Here is a 26820-nt window from a genome sequence, read left to right as displayed (position 1 = left end):
AACAATGAAATTAATAAATGAGCTATAGGCTATATTTTGCTTTGTATTAAATGCTGTATAATTAGTACACAGCACGTAGACTGAACGTGATTTTCGCAGCAACTCTGTATTATTAACGTTATAAGTCAGAGGCGATATATGAATATGAAGCAAGGTAGGGTGATTAGTAAACTGATTTAAGCAACTTCAGTAATTACTAGAAACATCTGCTTTCTCCCCCCGTCGCATCCTCAGCATCATTGGTGCTGCTCAGCATCCCGGAAGTTCAGCATCATTTGCTCTTTCAGGAAGAGACGCATCATCGTCAGAGCTTTGTCAACAACGGGGACAGTGGCAAAAACATCGGCCTGCCCGGCAGAAATTCACTCCTTTGTGCCAGTGGGATTCATATGAAAAGGGTACTCTTTCAATTTTACGCAGAATGAGCGCTTGCGATGTTCATGTCTTGTCTCAGCAAGCTAGCACACCGACCAGGGTACTGTTGAGCTAGCTAGTGACTTGACACGACATGGCCTTCTTCACAAGCTAATGTTAGCTGCCGAGCTATCGTTAATAAGATTATCCTCTCACTGGGTGAAGTAGTTTCATATGGCATAGCTGTGCGGGAGCTGTTTCATGCAATGTGTACAGGTGTAAGTGTTACTGTGGCTCACTGTGCAGATGATGCTATGTTAGCTGGTTAGCTGAATCCAGAGCCATGACTTGGGTACTTTCACATTTATTTATCTTCGTCAGGAGTTGGGTTGAATGGAAATGTGGGGCGAGAGGGTGTGTTGTCGTAGCTTGATTCTCATGGGTGGATGAAGCTGTTGCATCACTTGCAGACACACCTGCTTCTCCTCCACTCCTGACCACCACCACCACAGGCTCAGTTTGGACAGTCAGCTGCCTTACTGTAAGTTATAATAGTCACAGTGGTGGTGTCTTGGTAGATGGGTCTACTGTGGCTTCCATCATACATACAGCTATGTATACAATGTGGTAAAAGAAGTAAGCTTTACTTAAAGTATTATATCTTAATATCTTGAATTTTAGAGAACGCTGGATATAATATTTCCTATAATGCAATTTCCCAGTGGCCTTGTAAGGAGCCCAAGGCTTTGACTCACCATGCCATCATCATATTTAACCTGACGAAGCTTCCCCAGAGCAACAGAAGACACATTATTATATGTTGTCAGGGCTGAGTAGTTTCGATTTCACATTGACTACTTGACTTTGACAATTGAAATCATGGCGTAAAGGTGCAAATAATAAGATAAGGCTTTGCTTAATTGTCAGACAGAAACTGAAATTTGTCCTGCGTCCCAGGACCTCAACTGTTCACTTAAATACACATAAATATGAAAATACAAAGCAACACATTAATGCAATACATAACAAGAAAACAAAACCATACTAAAAATTAGGGCTGCAACTAACTATTTTCACTGTCGACTAATCTGTCGATTATTTCTTCGATTAGTCGACTAATCATTTTATCGAAAAATGTGTTAAAATGTTGAAAAATGTTGGTCTGTCTCTCCCAAACCCCAAAATTATGTCATCTAATGTCTTGTTTCGTACTCACGCCAAAGGGTTTTAGTTCACCATCATAGGAGAGTGTGTAAAGCTGCCAATATTTGAACGTAAGAAGCTGCAATAAAAGTATTTTGGGGTACTTTTATAGTACTTTTCTATGAAAAATGACTCAAACCGATTAGTCGACTACTAAAATAGACACCGATTATTTTAATAGTTGACTAGTCATCGATTAATCATTGCAGCCCTACTAAAAATGAAGCAGATCACATCAGACATTACGAAAAGTGGATGCTTTGCAACAAATGATTCATTCTTTTTACATTCAGTGATCGACCCAGGTACGTTGAAGCTACCTAGAAGTCATACTCTGATTAAATAGGTTTACAGACTGAGAAACAAAAGAGTTCCTCAACCTGTTAAATCGAGCCTGTGTCGCTGTAAATCTTCTGTGTGACGTCAAAAGCTGATATTCCTTAAATAAAGTGTGATGTCACCTGTCAGAGACAACATTCATTTGGTATATGCAGCTTGAAAACTTGACTCAAGTGCTTAACCCACAATCTTTAAGCAGATACAGCCAGTCTAGCTTTGAGCTTACACTGTTAATACCTCTAATAAATAATATTCAGAATAAAAGCATGCATTTACTCCCTCATTTGCTGTTTTTTATTCCTTCACAAAGCTTATAGGTTGTGAAATGTCAGCAGCAGAAGGGTTTTTCCCCCACAAGTTTATCACTAAGATAAGCACTCTGTGTCATTTTAGGATGGCGCTCTCGTTGCTTGGGCAGCGGCACGAAATGCAAGTTGTGGAACAAAAGTTTTCTTTGTGCAGTAAATGTCAAAGATTAGTTGAAATGTTATGGCATGATTTGCTGCAGGTTTTTGCTCTGGAGGATGGACAGAGAGGGCCTGTGGCTATTTAAAGTTAAGTCAGGTCAATTTGATTTATACAGCCTAAAATCACAATGTTGCCTTAGAGGGTTTTATAATCTGTACAACACATGGCATTGTCTATGATGAGACCCTTGTTTTTAAATATAATATGGTAATTTTCCCAGACCTGAGGGGGGTATATGCTGTTTACATGCATATATGTGCCACTACATCTTTTCTCTGTCTTTTATTTAATCAATATATATTTTCTGAGATGGTGTGGGAACAGAGGGCCTCGCCATTTTCACTTCATTTGCCTTTTTGTTGTGCGTGCGACTGAAAGAAAGACTTCTACCTTTCCTTCACTCTACTGTTTGTGATACTCAACTTCTCTGTCCTCTGCTCTTTTGTTTCACAGACAAATGAAGTGACCAACAGGATACAATGTCATCGTTCCAGGTGGTGGACTCGTCGCCGGGCAGCAGCGTCAGCGTCATGGAAACGTCCAACTTCGCCCACGTCATCTTCCAGAATGTGGGGAAGAGTTTCCTACCGCAGGCGCCCCTGGAGTGTCGCTACACCCTGACCCCTTACATCACTCCCCACCCCAAAGACTGGGTGGGCATCTTCAAGGTACATCACACACGCTGCTGCGGCTTTTACTCTCACCATGCTTCAAAGACAACGTCAAGCGAGATCAATTAAGGACCAGACTTTAATTGAACTGAATCATACATGTTACAGAAATATTTAGAGATAGAAACCGCTCTCAGCCCATTACGCAGGTGTTTGTTAGATGGATTATGTGTTATGGTGTTATTAATTGGCCATAGGTTTGCAGTCGGTACACTAACACATACATCCGCCTTGATACTAATGGTTCACCTTTTCACTACATGCCTAAAACCTCACCACAAGCTTTGGTGTGGTTGTTCTGCATGCGGAAAGAGGAAGAGTGTACATGGTGGGCTGGTTGCAGTTGGTCTCGCTGGGGGGCAAACATTTGGTGCTCTTTATGAACCACTCTGATTCTTATTAGGACCTTTTTTTCCCCCCCACTTCACTTGTTCACTCCCCTCTGTCTTTCCATCAGTCTTCTCTCTGCTTCCTGCTAACCAGCCTCCTCCTCCGCTCTTTTATCAAGGCCATCAAATCTCACACGTAATTAACAGGAAATGTGAACGAGGAAACTTAATGTCTCGTAAAGTCAAAAGACAAACATTTTATTGTTGTTTAAGAACTGACTTCAAATCCCCCGGCTCAATTAGAAAGGAATAAAGACGCTGTGTTTATATGGAAAAAAGTCAATTGGAAAATTTAATTGTTGTAATCCACGCTAATGAAACCTGTTTGATGGTTGGTGCCTCATGTCAGAGAACAAGCAGACCGCGCGTCTTTAATCCTCTTGACGTACATGTCTGTCTTTTTGCATATTCATAGAGATATTTAGCCATTTAATTCTGGCATAATCGTGGCATTGTGTGTGTATATAGGTATTAAAGCTGCGACTAAAGATAATGTTTGTGACAATTAATCTGTAGATTATTTTCTCAATTAATTGTTTAATCTACAATACATTAAACACCAGTGAGAAAAGCCTTTTACAACATGTTCGAGGCTAAGTTGACTCCATCAAATGGCTTGTTTTGTCCAGTCAACATTTCCAAACCTCAAAATATTAAATTTACTATCATGTAACACCAAGGAAAACAGCAAATCCTCACATATTGAGAAACCTGGAGAATCACATTTTTGGCATTTTTGCTTTAAAAATTACTTCAATGTAGGGCTGCAACTAACGATTATTTTCATTGTCGACTAATCTGTTGTTTATTTCTTCGATTAGTCGACTAATCATTTTATCAAAAAATGTGTTAAAATGTTGAAAAATGTCAGTCTGTCTCTCCCAAACCCCAAAAGTATGTCATCTAATGTTTTGTTTCGTACTCACACCTCTCACGTTTTAGTTCACCGTCATGGGAGAGTGTGTAAAGCTGCCAATATTTGAGCGTATGAAGGTGCAATAAGAGTATTTTGGGGGACTTTTATAGTACTTTTCTATGAAAAATGACTCAAACCGATTAGTCAACTACTAAAATAGTCACGGATTATTTTAATAGTCGATTAGTCATCAATTAGTCGACCAATCGTTGCAGCCCTACTACAATGATCATTAGATTTTTAAAATAGTTGCTGATTAATTTTCAGTTGATCAAATAATTGATTGTTGTTGCAGTGCTAATATGTATGTATTATTAGAATGAAGGGCTGTACCCGACTCAGAATTATGTCAGTCGAATCAGATTTGGCTGACAAATATTCAACTGTTGTCAACTGTGTTCTTTTGTTTCCATTTAAAGTTGAAACTGGGTTCAGCGGGACGTTCAGGGTGACAGCAATGTTCACGTAATACGCTGACAGTTGATCCAAAATGTGCAACATTTTTTGCTGACACCACATATCAAAATAAGCCGGAGACTATATCATACTAAGTTGCTGTGAGCCGTACATTCACCACGTGTACGCAGAAGGTAACATATTTAGCCTGAACTGAAGTACACTGCACAGTGACTGCCCAAAAAAAAGAAAAGAAAACTGGAGTTTCTGACTGATGATTTGAATCTTTGACTTTCTGGGGACAGCCCTGTTTGTATAAACAATTTAATTGTGAAAATGTCCTCTCTTGTCAGTGGGGCATGCATCAACAGGTCAGTATTTCTGTGCCTTTACAAATAATAATTATCCACTTCCATAGTAATATACAATGAACTGAAGCCACCAAAAAAAGGGCTAATAAATTTTATGTTTTGGCTTGAAGTTCTCAGGGTGGGACTTGTATGTATAAATCAACAAGTCGAATTGTTAAAAATGATTGATTAGGTTTTACTTTCCCACCGAGCATCGACCATTAATGTTGACGACATCCTGACATATGAGTCTTTTTGCCTCCCAGAGGCAAAACCTTTGTGCTGAGATGACTCAGGGAGAGAACATTTTCTTCCTCTTACCTTTCATGTCTATAGGCGTTACCTGTTTCAGAGAGACTGAGCAGTATACTTGCTGTGAGGATGACTCAGACTGCACTGCTCAGTAGAGCTGTGCACAGACACCCCCTAGTGGCTGAAAATGTTAATCCTAGTATAACAAACTTGCTCGTAGATGGTGGTGCATTCTAACAATACTTACATACAGTATATTTTACAGTAAACATGAAAAGTGTACACTCTAATCAAGCTAGTAAAATATTTCTTTTGTTTACCAGCATGATGACTCAATTTTTTCATGCATGATAAATTGAACACATTTGTTCTCCTTTGTTTTCCCGTGAAAGCAAAGTTAAGTGTAGTTGATATTTGAAACACACACATGCACACACACACACACACACACACAAAACTCCCTAAAAAGCCCTGTGGAGGTTTTTGGTTGTGGCATGTTTGCTGGGCCAGCAGGGAGAAACCCGTTGTGTGAGTGTATAATTAAAGTGTCATCGTGCTGCTCCCTCACACCTTGGCTGAATGATTGATAGCTGCTCTGCCTGTGATTATTTTATACATCACTCCCGTGTTGGAATGCCACACCATACCTAACCAAATGTCAGTCAACTTCACTCTGCAATTAGCAAAATTATTTATGTCTGTTTTCTGTTAAGCAAACACACGTGAGCGCACAAGCAAGCCTGGCAGGTGTCCATTGCAGCCTAGCCTCTCGCTGAGATGCTGCTAGATGAGGAAAGAATGTTCTTGGCCTGGGTTTCCATGCTGACAATTACCATTTGTTTGGAATAGCATTATACTAAATGTAATTGGATGATAAGGCGCACACTACAATTATCTATCATGCAACAGAACCTGAAATTTTGACAAATGTTTTGAGTAGCTCAGGTGATTTACTGTTGGCTTTTCAAGCTTTCCCAGTACTTCGTCAGGTACTGGCCCATTCTTATTTTTTATTATTGTGCTTTGTTTTTTTTACAAAAGTGAATTGATTGATTGTTGTTTATTTAAGTATATTACTGCATAAATGTTTTATGTGAACCTGATAAAAAAATTATTGTCATGTTATTATTTAATCTTTGAAAGTTATGGCTCATTTTTAAGTTCAACAAAAGCAAGTAATTCCCCTCGGTGTTTTAGGCATCCTATAATTTCCAGTATACCATCGTCAACCAACGGTCGTAACTGTAACAGTATATGATTGCTGTATGGCAGCTGTCCAGAGGGGAAATTTTCTTATGTGCCACTTTTTCTCAATTTTCAAAAACTGGAAGAAAAAAAAACTCCCACAGGTGGTTGAGGTATCCACAGCTGAAGCGCAGTTATGTAATGTCACAAACATGTATAGCACATGTGAGTTGAAATGAGGTGTGCGTATGTCCGCGAGCGGCCCAAGCAGGGAGAGAGTGCGGTTGCGCACGACAGATTTACGACGCAGGACCTGAGTTATGATGTTCACAACTCCCTTTCATCATCTGTCACCTAACAACACATGAAATCCACGGAATTACATCTCCCTTGCCATTTTGTGTAAAATTTTCACCTTTTCTTCCCTCGCTCTTATTTTTTACCCCCACCTCCTTTTTTCTCATTTCCACGTGGGTTGTTTTCTGCCGTCTCACGAGTCTGCGCATGTGTGTACACACACGCAAAGCTACATACACCCCTGTCTTCCCACCCCATTCTCACACCTTCACTGCCCCTCTCTTTTTGTGAGCCCAAAAGGGGAAGGAACTGAGGCGAGGGAGAGAGGAGGAGGAGGGGTGTGGAAGAATGAGGGGGCATGGTTTTAAATGTTTCCATTCTTGGCTTGAACATTGTGTGTAATCCTCCAGCTTTCTTTAGACACAGTGTTTTTGAAAATGTAATCAAAAAAGAAATAAAATGTCATGTGGCTATTAATGATTTATGTTGATGTGAAAGATTTGTGATTATTTTTAACATGGTATCGAGCGTTACACTCTCCGTTCGGGCACTATTTTTTTGTTGTGGATTAACATTTTCGCTGCATTGTGTATCCTTAGGTGGGTTGGAGCACAGCCAGAGACTACTACACCTTCCTTTGGTCTCCAATGCCTGAAAACTACGAACCAGGAAGTACTGTGCACAGGACTGTGGTGTTTCAAGGTACACACACACACACACACACTCACACTCACACTCACACACACTCTATGTAAACCACCATACAGAGCCAGGGTATTCCAAAGTAACTCCTCCATTTTACGGCACGTATAAAAACCAGCACTTTTATTTAATAAGGGAACACAACCGCAAACGGCGGCCTGGGACCTGAGCACCTCTCAAACCACACACATACACACACACAGGTTGAGGGCCTGCAAACTGGTTTTACTGGGCCTGGAACGGTCAAATATTACACAGTGAAAATATGAGAGCGTGCTGTGGTGTGTCAGTAGTCAGTAAAACCAGTTGGCTGCCGGATGTTCTGTACTTACTCCTCCGTCGCAGAGAGCCAGGCCTAACTTGTGAATGATGTGCTCCAGTGAGCTCTCACAGAGTAGCCATGGGCTGCTTAAAATATAAGCACATATAAGAGAGGCGTCCACTATGGAAATATTGAATGTTTTTCGATAAATATACCTGCTGCTGTGCTGTGTGAAAGGGGTGGCGCTTACTTGTTTTGATGCAGTGTCGCATATTTTCTACATTTTGAAGCATAACAGTTGAAGATAGAACAGAATTGTTCTTTAAATACAACCTGATTACATAAAAAGGTTACTACTTGATTAAAATAATATTAGATAAAATGAAAACCAAAAAGAGAACACACACTCTCATCTCTTTGCAGGTTATTATGTTCCCAAATCTGACGGAGAGTTTTACCAGTTTTGTTATGTCACGCACTCTGGTGACATCAGAGGAGCCAGCACTCCCTTCCAGTTCAGGTCGGCCACGCCCACAGAAGAGCTTCTGACTGTTACCGAGGACGACAGCAACTCAGATATACTGGTCGTCACCACCAAGAGCGGCCTGCTAGAGGTAGGCCACATGAGATGAATTTCTCTTTTCCATTGTTCTGGGTCTTGGCCCCTTTAAAGGGTCCGACAGAAATGTACCAGAGGTCCTCGTCTGTGACTGTGACCTCCGACCTCAGTGAATAAAAGAATCCCCGTTTGGCATTAATAAACTATTACGCTATTGTCCTTCTTGTCAGCCCTATAAAATGATACATGACATTAAATCATGCAACACAATTGGACAATTGTGCATCTGATGTTTTCAAAATGACTCGTTATAAAAGCACTAAAATCTAACAAGCAGCTACTGTTCTCACCGTCTTTCTCTTTACCTTTAACTCTCCTCCTGCCTGGCAGCATGTGGAGGAGGCGCAGCAGGAGCGCAGGGAGCTGCTGAAGGCCATGCGTATCCTCCAAGAGGAGAAACAACAGCTGCAGGAGGAGCAAAAACGACTGGCCAGGGAGCGGGAACAGGAGAGGGAGACGTGCTGCCTGCTGCGAACACACAACCAGGTTAGAAAGAGCAATGGAAGAAGTTACTTTTTTTTTAAGTGCTTTATTTATATAGTTTGTTTTTCATTTAAATAAAGGTTTAATATTACTAATCCAAAGGTATTTCAACAACATTAAGCTGCACTAGCCTGTTTTATTCTTGTCTCACACATGAAACAGTCCACAGTCACAGATACTGTTACCTTCAGTTCAGCTGATTTATATTCTCTTTTAACAAACAAAAATCATGGCAACGCTTCTAAGTCTTATGTGTGGCTGCAGACTGTACCGATATGCTGTCTACTCACATTTCTTCATGCTTGCTCAAGTAAACTCTAACCCACCCTGCCCTTGTGCCAGAGGTGATCGCCATCATCATCTAATTAACCTCAACAGAAATAATCACTCAAAAATCAGATTGTTATTAAGAAATCGTAAGAAAAAATACACTGCAAGTAAAACAGAAAAGGCTCAAACAACAATACTAGAGTTAAGGTGAGTTTCAGTGTGTTTGCACATGTGTGTATTTGTGTGTACATAGACGGACAGTCTCTATTTGCACACGTGTGTGTGGAGCCAGTTCCTCACCAGCGATCACAGGTCTGAAAACTTCAAAGGCCCAAATTTATGAATAATCTGTGTCCGTGTTTGAGCGACACACAAAGAGCAGCAGCGTGTGTGTGTGTGTGTGTGTGTGTGTGTGTGTGTGTGTGTGCGTGCGTGCACAAGTCTTTCTCTCCCTCTTTAACGACCTGACTCAGTGGGCCAGAACGGAATTGGGACACAGTTTTCTTGGGCATCTGGCGTCAGGGACGATGCCATCGCAACCACAGAGTGAACAAACATGACGTCAAACACACAAAAACACACACACACACACACACACACGCACATACGCATACACCAACTGCCCCCCCCCCCCCCCTCGCTCTCACACTCACATTCAGGTTCCACACCACAGGGCCCCTCTAATGTGCATTCACACAAGCGCACACACACACACACACACACACACAAACACAAACACACTCATTATGCCACCCGCTTGCAAACCCTTTTAGTCTGTGTGTGGAATGAGAGGAGGGTAGTCCGCAAAACCGCCTGCCTGAAAAAAAAGAGCCCTGCCCAGCCTCAGGGACAAACACCACTCAGTCACGCGATTCAGTGGCCACTGCTTTCTCACTGTCTATTTTCTCCCCTGGCCGGTCTGTCTGTCTGTCCCTGCCTTTCTCTCTCCCACGTTTCTATGTTGGTTTATTGGCATTAGAAAATATGATTTATTTTTCCAAAGCAAGATAAACAAAACACACTTGACACAACATTAACGAGAATGAAACAGAAAAAATAAAAATCTCTCACTCACTCACTCACTCACTCACTCACTCACTCACTCACTCACCAGGATGAGTCAGATTTCACATTTTAGTATTTTATGAGCTGCTCATTTGATAAGCAGTATCTTGGCACACACGCCTAAAAACAGTCAGGAAACTCATTGAAAGCAGAGGGGGGTGGTAGAGGGAAGGAGAGGTGAAACACTGAGGCTTGCCAAGAAATCTGTGAGTTTGAATCCAGTCTCTCATCGCCCCCTAGTGCAGCACGCCGGCCTAGGCTCAGAGCGAGAGCAGGCTGCTTTGAGTTAGTCTGCTGCTCTCTTTTACGAAGGACAAAATCGCCATAAATTACGTGGTAATACACACACACGCACACTGTTATTACCATGCTGCTTTTCATTCAACAGGCATGTCCATCTGTAGATATACGACTTGTATGAGTGGGTGTGTTTCTCTTTTTGTGGAGTATTTACAGTAGGTGCGTTCACTCATGCCACGCTGATGAAAATGTCCTGAGCTTAACATGAAAACATAAGTACATATTTTGCGGCTGCTAATTTTACGAGAACACTTTTTATAAGGTCTTTATGCACTGCTAAAGTGCTTCCCAAACGCCAGCCGTAAAAATCATACAGTAATCTACGCAGAGCCAAGCCCAGAGGGAGACAGGCCTGAGTGTGCATTGGTGTGTCGGTTTTGGATTGATGGCTGCACTCTGTGCTATCTGTCTTTCTCCCTATGTCCTTGAATGCGTAGCTGTGTGTCCGTCTTTCTCTAACTGCGTGCGTGCGTGCGTGTGTGTGTGTGTGTGTGTATGTGTGTGCATGTGAGTATGCGTGTGCACGCGACAAATAGAAAGGAGGGTGTGTGCAGAGGAATGTTGTTCTGTCACAACCAATATTAGCTATGGATGATTTAATGTCCTTCACTGCTGATTTGCAGCAAGTTCAAACAAGGCATTTCCTCAGCAGTCACACCACATGGAGAAAGCAGACCTTATATGATCAGTTGGCGCTACTGGGAATTTGTTTTAAGGAATTTGCTGATACTAAACTGGTTGTTCTTGCATGCATTCAATACATACTGCTATTGTTGAAAAACTTCAAACACACGGTGTGTGTTTTGTGCCCATCAAAGGGCCCCCATCAGTCATAATTTGTAACTGGTGACTGGTGATTAAGAAGATAAGACTTGACTGATCCCCAGAGGAGAAATTCACACATGACAGCTGCACTACAAACAGCTTATAGAGGCAGGGAACAGAAAAAAAATACTTATTTTTAACTGATTGAAAAAGAAGATTTAGAAGCTACATATAATATATGCTTTACAACATCTTAGTCCCAGCATTCCCAACCTGGGTGGTCGGGACCCTCCAAGGGGTCCAAGATAAATCTAAGGGGTTGCCAAATGGTTTTCGTTTTTTTTTCCAAATGAAACCAGAAGAGTGTTCGACTGATCTGTCCATAACATAGAGAAGTGGGTCCCAACATGAGGGTTTGGTCCTCCCATGAGGTAATAAGTAAACAGATGTGGGAATCCAGCCAGTAAATCTAGCAACTCACTTGCCTTGATTGGGTAAGTGATAAAAAAAGTAAATAGATAAAAAAAAATTAAACAGTTTTTTCTGGAGCTGATGATGGGAATAGCGAAGGGGTGAGCCATTGTGCTTCCTTACTATCTCTGTTGAGAGCTGCACATGACCAGTATTGATCGGGCACTCATGAGAAAATAGCGGTGGGTAAAAAACAAAATTAACCTAAATAAAATTAACCTCAACTACAGTATGTATTGCACAGTTATCCACAACTTTGAGAGGCAGATCAAACAGGGTCGTTTTTCAAAAGCACATCAAGTAAACATGACAATTAACTGCAGTCTTTGTTGCTATTTGATAGGTGCTAATCAATAATGTAATCAATAGCTTGTGTCGGAGCAGGTAAAAACTGTCTTTGAATCCTGACCCACCTGCCCGACCAGGCAAGGGGGGAAAAACGTGATTGTGAATTTTTTTGTTTGTTTGTTTTTTTAAAATCAGTGATTTTATTTATTCGTATTCACTATCGTTATTATTATTGTTATTGTTATTATTTTTTATTTATTTTATTTTATTTTATTTAGTTATTTACTGCATATTTTGAAAAAATAACCTGAGAATAAAAAAATGCTTTTTCTAGTTGAAGGGCCACCTCAAAACGAAATATATAACACATGATGAGGGATTGTTAGATGACACTGCTTCATTTCTAGGGGTCACAGGAGAAAAACAATGGGAACCACTCTCTTAGACCATATAAATGATTTTATGAACAAATATTTGTCAAAAATATATGTGCAAAAATAAAAGCCTGGTAGTGTAAATCTGAAACAGTTAGAAAACCAAACATTATAACATCCATGAGGCCAGGATTTTTTAAAAGCAGCTTAATTAAGTGTCAACTGAGTGTAGGTACAAACGACAAATGCTCACATGAATTTTTACCATCTGTGATTAATTATAAGTATTGCATAACTTCCTGACTTTGCTCAGTGTTCATTCTCCTCCGCCAAGCCCAGCCTGCTAATGCAGCTGCTGCGATTGGCCGTAGCAGCCGTCACTGTGATCCATAGCTGCCTCTCTGTCCCGCAGGAGCTGCTGCGCTCATCGCAGGGCCTGTCAGAAGAGAGGGAGGACGTGAGGAGGAGACTGACAGAGGCCACAGACAGGGTCCGCCAGCTGGAGGAGGACCTGCTGGGAGTCACCCAGCGAGGCCTGCAAAAGGAGACAGAGCTCGATTGGTGAGTGGCGAGCGCTAACACACGGCCATCAATCATCTACACTCATTCATTTTTGCAAGGATATGACTGTTTGAATAACTGTGTTTGAGGAGGATTTCTTCCCTGCCTTCTGCTTCCTCAACATCTTCATCATTTCACTTGTCTACATTGTGTGGACAGAATAATGCACGGCACAAACCACTGCCTCAAAAATAACCAGTAAATCAATACAGGATGGTGTTTATTCAGTCTTTTTTTCCCTTAACCCCCTTTAGATGAAAGATTGAGGGGTCACCATGAGAGATTTTAGTGACATGTAGTGTTTCCTAGTTAATCATTTGATAATCTGTACACACAACAACCATTAAAAAGGTCTCTGATGTTGTCTACTTGCTTACTAAACAGTAGCATGAATGGCATTAAGAATTTATGTGACATGATGTTGGTGGTTTGAGAATGAAAGCTGTAAAAAACGTTACATCACAGCCTGCGTGACCGTCTGAAGAAGCTGACCGCAGAGAGAGACAGCCTGGAGAGCCAGCTGAAGAACGAGAAGGATGAGAGAGACCTGTACAAGGTGGGAGAGAGCTCCTCATAACTAAAAAAAGTGGATAAATGAAAATGAGCATTCTGTCTTCATCCTGACCTTTGCATTTTTCCTTCTCTGTGGTCACATGTGTAGGCCCACCTACGCAGCACCGAGCTAGAGAACACTAAGCTGAGCGCAGAGCTGCAGATGCTGAAGGCGGTGGAACTGAACCGGGAGGTGACCATCGCCCAGTTCCAGGAGGAGCTGGACAGGCTCAGGGTCTGTGTTGCCCAGCGGGACAGCCTGGAGAAAGAGCTGCTGGCACACAAGACTGACAAGGCAATGGTTGTACCCGTGTGTGTGTGTGTATGGTAAAAGCAGTTATTCTATACAGTATATATGATTTCTCTCTACACATTTTTAGGCAGATCTGGCCCGTGTGCGTGAGCAGCTCCGTCAGGCAGAGGAGCAGCTTCAAGCGTCCCGGCAGCAGGCGTCCCTGCTGGCCTCGGAGCTCCGCGACTCAGCCAGTGCCCGTGACCACACAATGACCGAGCTGTACCGCGCCCGCTTGGAAGCCGACAAGCTCCGTGCCAGTCTTGCTGATGCTCAGGCCGAGTGCCAACGCATGGAGAGCCAGCTGGACCGCATGAGGAGCACTGCACAGAAGGAAGTGGTCAGTGTCGGATTTCCGTATCTCTGTGTTTTACTTTCTGTGCTATAACAGGCCAGGACTGAGGGAATTCTGATGATTGCCACAGAATTTTATTTTATTTTTTTTTTTTAAACTTTCTCTCTCTTCCAGGGTGTTGGGACTAGTGGGGAGATGACACCCAGCATGATGGTGGTGTCAGAGGCAGAGGCTGAGCTGCAGAGAGAGGTGGAGGAGCTGAAGCTGCGCCTTCACATGGCTGCTGAGCACTACAAGGAGAAGTACCGGGAGTGTCAGCGCCTCCGCAGGCAGGTGGCCAAACTGAATACAACTGAGGCACAGGGGGTGAGTACTGTACTGTACTGTAGTAAAACTCATGTAAAAAGAAATGTTACTCGAAGTCAGTTTATGCCTAAAGCAGTAGTAATTACATTGTGTTGATACATGTTTTTTTTTTTGTTTTTTTTGTTTTTTCAGGAGCCAAAGAGAAACGCATCAACCGAGACAACACAGGAGCCACTGACCCCGAGTCCAGAGTCACCAACAGCAGGTACACACACACACATATTCAGGTGTAAAATTATGCATGTATGTTGTTGTATTCTTAAGCATACTATAAATGCATTTAACATACAACAGTTGTGCACATAGATGAAAAATAAATGAATCCAGAGACTTCAGTTTAAAAAACAGTCTTATTGTGATATTGTCGTTTTAAGATGGACTATAATTAACTGTCCCAAAAATGCAAGGGTTGATTCCATGCCAACAGAGTATACAGATTTTAACCTTAACCGCAGGAACACCGGCGATCTCCGGCCAACATTGCAGCCTTTAATAGGTTGTGGCACGCTCATAACTGGACAACCTAAGACATCCATTGGTGCCAACTGTTGGTAACGGGGCTAAATAATGCTCCAAAGATAGGCCAAATATTGGGGAAAAACTGGCATGGACATTTTTGAGGGTATCCCTTGAACTCTCACCTCAAGATATATGATTAAAATTTTGTTCAATAGGTACCCACAAGTCTCCCATTAACAGAAATACTCACTTTATGCTAGTCCCATGAAGGTTTTGCTGAAGCCATGCTGTTTTTTGCAGTATGAATGTGTTATTCTCGCCTGTTCTAAAAGGGTGGTATTTGAATATTTCTGCATACTGTGGTCTCTAAACAGTCTTGGTATTGCATAACTGAAAAGCTAAGACTGTTGTGGATTCAATGAGCCCAGTTGTATCCATGTGTGATGATGCTAACCCTCTTCGCAAGCATTTCATTGTAGTGAGACAGTGCCTCACTGTATAAAATGACCTGTTGTGACCACTACGATAATCACAGCCTCATGAAACTTTACAGCTACAAACAAGAGAAGCAGGGCATTCAGAGGATGTATTGCTTTTATAGGTTTCTAGAACAGAAGTGCTCACCATTAATAGCCAAAAAGTACAATTCTTACAGAAATGTCAAAAGGGTTTTGATACCATATAACAACATGGATTTTTCTATAATGTTCCGCAATTAATCCTTTAATTTTAGAGTAGTCAAAAATGGCTAAACTTTCCACCAAATTTATGCAAGAAATGCTGCAACAAGTTATGAGACAATGAAGCATGACATGGGAATGGTCATCATATACTTCAGTCATAATGCTCTAAGCCCTTATACACATAGGCACCTAAACAAAACACAACATTTATTGCATATTTATGTCCACCAAAATTTGACACACACTGCTGAGCTGCATCTCAGATTAATCTTCAGGTTCCCAGCTGTCAGATGATATAAACCACTTGATCTACATCAGTGTTCAAATATCCTGAGAGAAATTAATTGTAGAGAACGTTTGTTTGATTTTTTTTGTTTGTTCTTCTGACAGATTTTGTCTTTTAAAAAAATAATGAAAGGACAGAAATGCAACACGTTCCCCAAACAGTATCTTAAATCAACAGTAATCACATGACACAAAGAACAGTAAATTGTGTGACTCACTTTTACTTGACAGGACAAAACTCTTTGTCTTACCATGCTATTACTGTCATTCCCTTCGTCTAGACACAATAACATCTGTATCCAAAACAACGAGTTGATGCAGATCCTCTGGAAGTCTTTCTTGGACATGTACGAAGTCAATAAAAGTAGATGAGCCTGAGTGGTGAACAGTGATTACAGGGAAAGTTAATGTGTTGAAAAATCCATAACTGGCACTTCTATTTAAGTGTTAATACCTGAATGAAAGACTGTTGTGTTAAGTATATATCATCTTTGTTCTACTCTTACATCATATGTTTTTACAGGGAATATAGCCACTGCAGTCCTACAAGAAGCCGCTGAGATGACAATCACTCCAGAACTTAATAACAGGGAATCCACATATGCTGATTTATACAACAGCACAGAGAGAGAAGAAAGGCAGAGAGAGAAAATGCCAAAGGAGTTGGCCGAGATGGAGGCTGAGGGAGAAGCAAACCAAGGGGAGGACGGGGAGAAGGAAAACAAAGAGAAAGAAAGAGAGGAGAAGAAGGACAGCCTGCCAGAGGAGAGCCTGAAGATGACGAGCTGGGTGGAGGTGGAGAACGAGAGGCGGAGTGCCGAAGAGAACGGCGAGGCGGAGGCGGCCGGGAACGCGGAGGGAGAGAAGGATGTGAAGGAAGAGCAGGTGCTGCTGGAGGTGGAGGGGAGGAGCACGGAGGAGGCGGAAAAGGCACAGACTCGCTCGGTGGAGGAGGAGCTGGCGATGATGGAGGAGAAGTGGAAGCAGCAGTGTGCGATCAATGAGACGCTCAAGCAGCGGCTGGCCAATGAGGAGGAACGATTCAGAGTGAGACACACATTTTCACACAGCCATAGTAATCTCTGTGTACAAGCCCTTAAAGATACAGTTCCCCCCCAAATCTAAAAAACACATTTTTATAATACATATGTTTAAAAACATTTATCACAATAACTTCTGGGACAAAACATTGTCCACTAAAAGAAGTTACAGTGACAGGCTTAGGAGGTTATTATGTCCAAACAGATGTGCAAAAATCAGGAACCAGCAATTTTATTTTATTTTTTTTTTTTTGGTCAATAAATTACTTTTAACAATTAACTATCCAAATTAATGTTGAATAATTTTCTATTAATTGAACAGGTCAATTTTCGTAGCACTATACGAAATATTATAATAAGCAAAAACACTGTAAGATAAATATTTTAAACATGCTCACTCTGATTCAGGGAGAGAGGATATACGTAGCTAATGGCAGAACTTGGATAGATGAGCTACTTGTCGTTGGAGGACTGTTGTGTTAATTGGTATCAAGAGCAATGATTAATTTTGGCAACAGAGAAGCAAAAGTCCCTGTTGACGTGAGCATGCATGAACCAGAGTAACCGGGTTATTCCATGCCACACATGAGCCATGTGTTTGGTATGTGTGTGTGATTCAATACGATTGCTTGAGCTCGTTGCGTCTTTGTGGGCCTGTTGCATTTTGCGTGCGAATGTCTGCCAAAGTACCTACTGGCATTTAATCTCCATGAGTGAGTGTGTGTTTATCAGCGCTGTAAATAAGGCTCTCCCCTGTCTTTGATAGAGTCTCCTGTCTGAGGCGAGTGCCCCGGCCCCGAGCCGCTCTTAATGGCCCCGGAGACTGACAAGAGAGGCAGCCGCAGAGCGCCATGCTTTACGGCTGTTTACATCAGCCACCCAGGGGATGGAGCGAGGGAGGGGAATAGACAGGGAGGGGGGCGCACAGAAATACACCGCTGCAGAATCCCTTCACCTGAACTTAACCCTCTAATGCTGCGCAGTAAATTTATGAAAGAGGGGGAGAGCAAGAGAGGACAGAAGGAGATGAAAGAGAATGACGGGGGAAAGCCGGAGAAGCAAACAGAATTTAAGAGTGAAAAAAGTGGGATAGACAGACATGAAGCAGAACGAGAAGCCGCGGGAGAGGAGGGGATTTGGAACCTTTGCGGTGGGATGAAACGAGAGAAGAGCAAGCAGCTATCCATGTAAACTATCCCACAGGGTCAGTCCTGTTAGAACCTTAAGATTTACTACGATCCCCCTGCACTGCTCCAGTCTGCCCTGGACACAGGCCGCGTTTCTGTGGCTTTAGCTGTGTGTTTTACAGTAAGCACCACACATTTGACGCCGCTCCAGGTTAAATAAAACTCAACTGACCAAATATTTAGTTCACTTGCTGGCCTGTGTGTGCGCCTGCTGATATTCCTCTTTGTGGGTTAGCATGAATGGAGTGAAAAAAGAAAGGGAAAGGGTTCGTATCAGTCCATTAGTGTGAAGATGCGTCCGTTATTTTTACAGCTGAGTTGATTAGTCAATATATAGATAATTAATCAACAATTATTCTGATATTTGATAAAGTGTTTTCAAGCATTTTCAAAGCCAAAAGTTGTTTGTCTTGTGTGTTGTTAAATTGATTATCTTTAGGTTTTGGACTGTTGGTCAGAATGAAATGATATTTGAAGATGTTGCCTTGGGCTCTGGGAAAATTTGTTGTGAATTTTGCACTTTATTCTGACATTTTAGAGACAAAACAATCACTCAACCTGTAAAAGAGTCATGAAATCAATTAATAAGGAGTAACCTTTAGTTGCAGTCCTAGTCATTTTATTATTCAACCTCTGCCTTACCTGTCTGCAGTTTGGAGCAGTGGGGAGCTACAATCATTACCTGTGTGCTTTTCAAAAAAAAGCACGCACAACAGCACGAGCTGATGTCTTCGCATGTCGTCTTATATCATTTTATACCTTCATTAAATAGTTGATGGGGAGAGAGATGGGAGATGACACAACAAAGGCAAATGGTTGGCACCTCAAAAATATGCTATGCAGGATTTCCATTAAACAATGTAATGATTCATATAGAAGTAATCAGAAAGTTGAAGGCGAGTGCCCCGACAGCACTCAGGTGGGGTCGTGGCTTTAGAAAAAGGTAATAACCATGTGCCAGACCATGCAGCAGGCATCCAAAAGACACAGTGTCTTACAAATGCAATTATATTGAAGCAAAATGCCAAACAATATTGAATCTGGAGTTGATTTTTGCCTTTGCCTTCACTGGCGAGCGTGTTTACTAAGGGCAACCAACAATCCTGCATTGCATACCTTTAAAGACACTGAGAAATGAAAAATACATTCTCCAAGTTCTAATCTGTGTCCCTGTGTTAATTAGTCATTTATCATCTTTGAGTATTTCTATATGAAAATATATTTTTGAAATTTTGTTATTTGTTGTGCACATGATGTCATTCTATGCTTCATCTTTATCAACTCTGGCCTCATGGTACTATGGTATTTTTTCCCCTGTGTGTACCCTGTGTGTAGGTGCACATGGCAGAGCGAGCTAGCGAGGTGACAGAGCTGAAACGCAACCTCGCCCAGGCACTTCGAGACAAGGAGCAACTACAGGAGGTAAAGCTGCAACACCAAGTTCACACTGCACAGTACGAGCTTTACACACCCAGCTGATTGAGACCTAAACTGCGAATAAAGATGGATGAGGCACCTTCACTTCCTCTCAAACAACAAAAATGAAGCCACGATATCCTGGATACAGGCCCGCCATAATATCTGGTTTACGCCCATACGCCTGCCCCACTTAGTGCCATTGGCCCGGATCAATCGCAAGTCAATCACAGCTGTCAATCAAGTTGTCACACCCATTTCTTATAGCATCAAATAACTGATTACAACTGAACTTATCAGAAAAACAAGCTCTGTATAGCTCTGTATAAAAGAGCCATCATTGATTTGGGTCTTTACAGTTGAAACGGCTGAGATTTTAAAAATGAATGTGAGTGAAGGTTAGTTTTCTGGTTTTAAACTTTCCATATTAACATAAAACTACTGACAGTAGAGATCCTGTATGTAGATAACGTAGGCTCTCAACCAAAGCTCAAAGCAATATCTTCACATTCAATTATTAGCAGTTTAGTGCAGTGTCTGAACTACTTCCTGCAGCTCTCCCTTTCCCTTCTTCTTACTCCCCGCTACCCACTAATTAATACATCTATACTTGCTTCTTTCGCCCATTGGTACAGTGCCATTAGACAGTGCAAATGCCACGCGACATGTCTGTTTCACCTTCCCAACCCTGGTTTAAATGTTAAACCTGATAGCTGCGCACTAATGAAGTCATCAAGAGAGGAGGTCAGGGGGGAATAGCAGAGGGAAGGAGGGAAGGAAAGGCGGGAGAGGGCGAGCGCCTCTATCAGCAAAGCCAGAGCAGAGGGAGCCAGCGTCTGACACCCATTACAGTAATGAGTAGGGTACTAATGCTCTTGCTTCAGATATAATCACAAAGGGCAGAAACAATGTAGAGGGAAACTTAACTCTGAGCTGAGAATACTTAACTCTGCGTGTTTGGTTCCAACAGTGAAAATGTGCTATGGAAACACTGACTGAATTTCTTTCTTCACAGCTTCTCTCATCAGTCCCTCTGTCTGCAAAGAGATAATGTTGGCTTGTGCTAACAGTGTTTACACATTATGGATAGCTCTGAAAGCATTTGTTTATGTTTGATTGCGCAATGAAACAGCACAGACTGCTGAGTAGCAGGAAATATCCCTTTAAAAGACATTGTTAACAATATGTAGATTGTTGCTGTGAGGTACTGTGACACTCAGGGATGGATTTAGTCTCCGTGTTCCCCACAGGAGCTGCAGCGCTTCGTGTCCAGGCAGAGGGAGCAGGAAGCTGGCGTCCAGGGTGCTGAGATCAGGCAGCCGATGGTGCTGCGCTACCCCCTGCCATACCCTCAGGACCCCTCCCCTCCACCACTGGTCCCACACAGGCCTGCTGAGCTGCAGTATGGCAATCCATACTCCACTGACACCACAAGAGGTGGGAAGGGTGAAAACTTTTTGACTCTGCACCTGTTTGTTCTTCTTAAAGGTCCCATATTATGCTCATTTCTAGGTTAGAAGTTTTATTTTTGGGGTGCCCACTAGCTCAGTGGTTGGGGCGGGTGTCCCATGTATGGAGGCATTGTCCTTGCTGTGGCAGCCGTAGCCTCGATTCCAGCCTCTGCCCATCTGCTGCATGTTGTCCCCTCACTCTCCCCTTTCATGCCTAATTTGTCATGAACATGTTTATATATTTTAATGTTAAAAAAAAACGGTCAATATAATATATTTATGACATTACAACTTCACAGACATCCTGACGGCTCATTTAAGGGCACAGTTTCTGGATACAGACTGTGTATGGTGTGGAGTGAGCGTTTTGATACTTGTGATACTACTTTTTTAATTGTTCTCAATGAGGAGAGAGCCTATGCTGCCACATGTGAGAAATGTGACGCCACTGCCGCTCCTTTAGCTACTGTCTGATATGTCAGATGTGATGCAACGATGACACAAAATGCTCACAAATGATCACAACAGAGGCAGAAAAGCATGAGAGCAGACAAGTGGTGGGGACACTGGATATTGCTGGTGTGCGTTGTGCTTTTATCACTGAATACACTGTAAGCTTGTTGCTAACTCTGCAGTCAACCCTCTGTTAATGTAGCATTATGTTAGCTACCTAGCAAACCTAAGTGTCAAGATTGTGTTGCCATAGGAAAAAAAGGAAAACGCTATGCGGACACGCCCTTATATTGCACCTGTAGCTGCATTATAATAAAAAAGACATGGACACTTATGGCGATATGGGACCTTTAAGTTATTTTTTGCTGCTGTTTTTCTAGACCGGGTGGATGTCGCGCTGTCTCCTGAGCACATGTCCCGTCCTCCACCTGAGGCCCCGCCTTGCGCCCCTCCCTGTGCACCCCCGATCACGCCCCCGAGTCCGGGCCCTGGGGCACCAGGCTGGGAACAAGAGGTGGTCTGCATCCAGCCCTCCCGCAGCACGAGCCCCCCTGAGAGCCTGGAGCATCCGCCTGAGGAGCCACGAAGTGTAAGTGGATACAAACGCGCACACAGGACAGAACCTCACTGCCACCAAACTTAAACACAGGCTGGTATAAGAAAAATATGACATTCATTAACAAGCTGACTAATTGGATTTATTTTGGTGTATCTGTATAAATTTGCCATTTAACATTCGTCATATCATGCAAACATGTTTTTTTTTGAGCCCAGTCTCCTGAAAACATGCAGTGTGTGAGTTACTGCACCAGAATTGATTGCAGCATCAATCTGATCTCAGTACAGCAGTATGTCTAATATCTTTTTTCATGAGCTTAACTCATATTTTAAATCAACATAAACGCATGACAGACTAACTGTGATACCAACCGTTGCCTTTTCCTATTCTCACTTCACGTTTTCGGCATCCGAAGAATCGCTGTCACGGTAATCCCTCTCCCTCCGTCTCTGGAGTGCTCGTCCTCACTGAATGAAGGGAATAGTAGCTTGCCCTTAAAAGCTGAAGCCATGAACTCATTTGCATAAAGCTCTAATTAACGTCACTCCCTCAGAGCTCAAGAGAGAGGAAGATAACAAGGGCTTGGGGAGTAATTAGGGGAGATTTTGCAAAGGGACAGACCCGAGATCAGCTTGTGTCTGTCGGATTACGCTGTTTTGTTGTTTGGGAGCAAATTGAATAAAGGTGAGTGGAAGCTTTACTGTATTGCTCTTAAAATAGGAACATATCAGCACATATTCAGTTATTTGATTGCCCTTTCAACCCTTTTCCCCCCTTTTTTAATAAACATCTGCAAAGGCTGCATTTTTGTGTGCATACAGCTCCATGAGTGAATAGATGGCCATCATGCATTTGTGTTCTCATAGGCTGCTGATGGGGCTCAGCCGTCCTGTGATCATCAGTCCAGTAGACGTAAAGACGCCAGGGGCAGCTTCTGCTTTGACTCCAGGTAGTGTGCCTACTCACACACATGAAAAAATAATGTGAAATAAATAGACTTTTCAAAGTGGAAATAGATACGTTTTTTGCTTTAACTTAGGATGTTAAAAGTCATCTGTTTCCACTTTTAAAACAGAACACACAATGACGAAACACTTTGACACAAGCAAAGACAAATGCATAGAATAAAACAGATAGCAAAGTCAGGTATAGTACGTAGGTCATGTGTACTACGAGGGTTACAGTTTTATCCCTGTAGATAAGAAATGCATGAAATTTTCCATTTTCTCGTCAAACATTACTGTCATATCGCTCCATTGAGTATAAAGTCCAGTAAAACTACAACTTGGTGTCTTTACATTTCTATTTGTGTATTGAAGAAACAAACAAGTTATGTAACAACATAGAAGTTATGGAGTGGAGTGATGTTTCGAGGCCTACGGCTCTTCTTCAGACTTCTGGTAAATGACAGAAAGTCGTCATCTAGAAATACCCACAGTGCCTGAACCAGTTATGTGACATACCACACCCGTCGCATTTATGCATAATAAGAATAGACAAAGAAATTATATATATGTGCATATATATGTGTTTTGTACCAGGGCTATTTTAGATAAAAATATGCACACATTTTGTATCCAACATATATAAGTAGTTTTACAAAGTTATCTTGATATGTTACAGTTGTTGCTCACCTGCAGCACAGTGTATTACAGTGTTAGCATACACGAACACATTCAGGCCACACATAAGTAAAGGTACATGAAGAAAAACACATACAAATATACAAATCATGCACCCCCAATCGTTGGTATTACCACAACAACTTGGGCGGAAATGCCGTAATAGAAATACTATCTGTTGGAGGCCCCTAGTGGATACGTAACTGCAGTTAGAAAAACATGGAAAGATAATATATATTTACTGTTTGCCGAACCGGCAATGTTAATGTGGGCAACATGAGAGACAGTAGAATTACAGAATTACAGGAAAGGTCTAATGTCATATTCCATATTGAGGCCTTTAGAGGCCAAAGTTCCCAGTGTGTTTTTTATTTTTATTTTAGATGTATGATTTAACCAAGTTTGTAAAATCATTTATATGTGTGGGATACGAAATGTCTACATGCTGGTATTTCCCCATCATATATTCATCCAGACTAGCCCTGGTACGATATTGGGGTACTCATCATGTATATATATATAGTTGTGTGGTATGTCACATGACTAGTGCAGGCACTATGGGTGTGTAAATGGCGACTTTCTGTCATTTATTAGAAGTCTGAGGAAGAGCTGTAGGCTCGAAACGTCACTCTGAATTAAAGTCCTTTAAAATGGGAGCTGCTTGGTGTGCAGACTTATTTGTTTTCTACTTTGCCAGATGTTTCTTTGGTTCAGCACCCACTCCATTGGACATTGAGATGTGCGTGTCTTTTATATTGTTTTTTTTAACCCAAACTAAGTTCAGCAGATTTAATTTAAGGGAAAAAAACAGGCAGTGGCCTTCTTTACACAGCCATAACCATTTCCTTGTGTCCCTCTGACAACAAACTGAAAGGCGACTTAGCGAGGGAGCAGATATTAACTGGGAGGCGAAGCATGAAGCACCAAGTAGGCTGAGCCCGACCCAAACCTGAACATTGTTAATATTTGTCAAAACCCAGCCTAGCCCGTTGAGACCCAGTGGGACTCATTGGGCTCAGTTCAGGTTTCCACACTCTAAGGCACATGCACAATGTGTATATACATTACACACATGGCATACTGAATGCAGAACATGCGTACACATGTGCATAAACACATTTTCTATTAAAAGTCTGTCATCTAGCTAGCTGTTGTAAGGGTGAATGTCAGGGGTGAGGGCTGAAACTGTCATTGTAGGATTTCCTATTTAAGGATATTAGATGTTTATAAAAATCAAAGTCGAATTTTGAATGAATGGAATAGCATACAGAATATGTGAGTGTGTGATCCAAACCAGACTGCTAGAGCCAATTTAATAGATTTATTCAGTTTGGTATATGCGTCGTCGGCCGCTCACTAGCTAGGCTACTTGGTAGATGCCCGCAGGATACTGCAACCGTGATTAAAAGGAAGTGAGGCCAACATGAAAGGAGGAATTCATAATTGGCAGCAGGAGCGAGGACAGCAGCAACCAGATACTTGCCTGCGACTGAATGGTGAGCCAGGTAAAGTTTAGTTAGACAGGTTGGACACATAGGAATAAAGAAGTGAATGTTATTAGAAAGCTTTATCTCCTACTACTCTCTCCTTTCCTTCTCTCTCTCTCTCTTTCTCTCTCCAGTAGTGACGTTCACAAGCGCTGCCCGTTATGCGAGGTGATCTTCCCGCCCCACTTTGAGCAGCGCAGCTTCGAGCAGCATGTGGAAAGCCACTGGAAGGTGTGCCCCGTCTGCTCTGAGCAGTTCCCCCTTAACTGTCAGCAGCAGCTCTTCGAGAGGCACGTCCTCACGCACTTTGACGGCCACGTGCTCAACTTCGAGCAGATCGAGTGAAGGATGCAAAGGGCAAACCTAGAATTCTGACATAACGTATGGGTAAATGTGTGTTGTCAGCTATTAGTTAATTTCGATTGGGTTGAGTTGTCTCGTTAATATACAATCATTAGCACTTTTTCGCAATCTTAACTAAGGTTAGAAAGAATGTAGTCCACTTCTGAAAGGAAGCAAAGATGTTTTTTTAAAGTAGGGTAGCTTTCACCTTAAAACACCATGGGTAAAAGGATCTGTAACACTCACAAAAAGTGCCACAGTCCTTTACTTTTCTATCATTTTTATGCTCTTCTTTCTGCTTCAGGGGACTAAAGCACCATTGGTAGTGCATGCATTTACTGTGTTCAAAATGACAAAATTATAGCTGTTAAAGCGAAAGGGATGAATTGTAGCAGGAGCTTCAAGAGAAAGCATTTTAGTATGTTGATGTCCCTGAATATTATTTACAGTTACTCTCATGCGATATAACAGCCAAAACATCTTCATCTTTGAATTGTCCACGATTCATAGCTCGTGCACAGAAGGGATATGTTTTTTTAAGTGTAAATGCAGAGTGAGATCTGATTATGTGATGTCTTAAAGAGTCATCTGAGTGTGTATATTTAAATGAAGATTGGTACGGAGGAGACTTTTTTCGTTGACTTGAATGGGAACTGATTTTTCCCAGAACCACAGTACTGCTGTACGTATAAGACGTCAGATGGTTGAAACAAAAACAGCACTACGTTTTCATGTATCTGCACTAAATAAGGCTTTATTCTGAATGTACTGTACATATGAAAATAAGTATAAGTTGTGGAGAGACCTGTGAATTACTGTCGTGACCCTGCCTCCCCTCATTGTTACTTCCTTCCATGTTTTAGCAATGAAAGAATGGTGGACCAATGATGTTTTACTTTGGTTAGTTGGTCAGAAAACTGGGCTGGTCTCTTTATTTGATCTGAAATAACTGTCAAACAGGCAAACAGACTGCAGGACACTAAGTTCCAGACTCTTTTCTCGTTACGTACTTCCACGTTTTAAAGTTAGAACTGTGAAGAAAAGTCATCGCTTCGTGTGCAGGTCCAAATCATGAGCGAGTGTCATATCTGTGTGTCTCCACATCACCGCTTGTCTATTTTCTGTCATTACAAAGTGAACCCTGACAGTGTTGTATTCAGGCTTTAAAAATTGCACATGCCCAGTAATCACAAAGGCAAAATGTGTGTGTATGTCATGTGTCCGATGCAGCCCCCTTTTCATGTGAGAATGTCAGGACGGTGGTTTAAGTGTGTACTGCAAAGATCTTTATGAATAAAGTAAGCTTGTCTTAATGCATTTATTGTAATGTCGTCTCCTGTTTGGGTTGAGA

At 41.9% G+C, this 26820-nt stretch overlaps 1 protein-coding gene across 4 annotated transcripts; it reads left to right on the top strand.

Annotated features, from left to right (window-relative positions):
* Nucleotides 1-241: 241 nt before the first annotated feature.
* Nucleotides 242-26767, top strand: tax1bp1a (Tax1 (human T-cell leukemia virus type I) binding protein 1a). Of its 4 annotated transcripts, none has more exons than XM_049602740.1 (17): nucleotides 242-398; nucleotides 2818-3032; nucleotides 7420-7522; nucleotides 8208-8398; nucleotides 8734-8889; nucleotides 12832-12980; nucleotides 13446-13536; nucleotides 13642-13827; nucleotides 13913-14164; nucleotides 14294-14485; nucleotides 14618-14690; nucleotides 16436-16959; nucleotides 19475-19561; nucleotides 20806-20992; nucleotides 21840-22048; nucleotides 22885-22967; nucleotides 25265-26767. In XM_049602740.1, the coding sequence occupies exons 2-17, from the start codon at nucleotides 2844-2846 to the stop codon at nucleotides 25470-25472; spliced, it is 2880 nt and encodes a 959-aa protein (XP_049458697.1). In that variant the 5' UTR covers nucleotides 242-398; nucleotides 2818-2843; the 3' UTR covers nucleotides 25473-26767. The 4 variants fall into 4 exon arrangements, with proteins under 4 accessions (XP_049458697.1, XP_049458696.1, XP_049458695.1 ...); XM_049602739.1 differs by having other exon boundaries at nucleotides 25262-26767; XM_049602738.1 differs by having other exon boundaries at nucleotides 13642-13833.
* Nucleotides 26768-26820: the final 53 nt, after the last annotated feature.

Source organism: Epinephelus fuscoguttatus, linkage group LG17, assembly GCF_011397635.1.
Source record: "Epinephelus fuscoguttatus linkage group LG17, E.fuscoguttatus.final_Chr_v1".
NCBI lineage: Eukaryota > Metazoa > Chordata > Actinopteri > Perciformes > Serranidae > Epinephelus > Epinephelus fuscoguttatus.
This window is presented reverse-complemented; position numbering and strand designations above follow the sequence as displayed.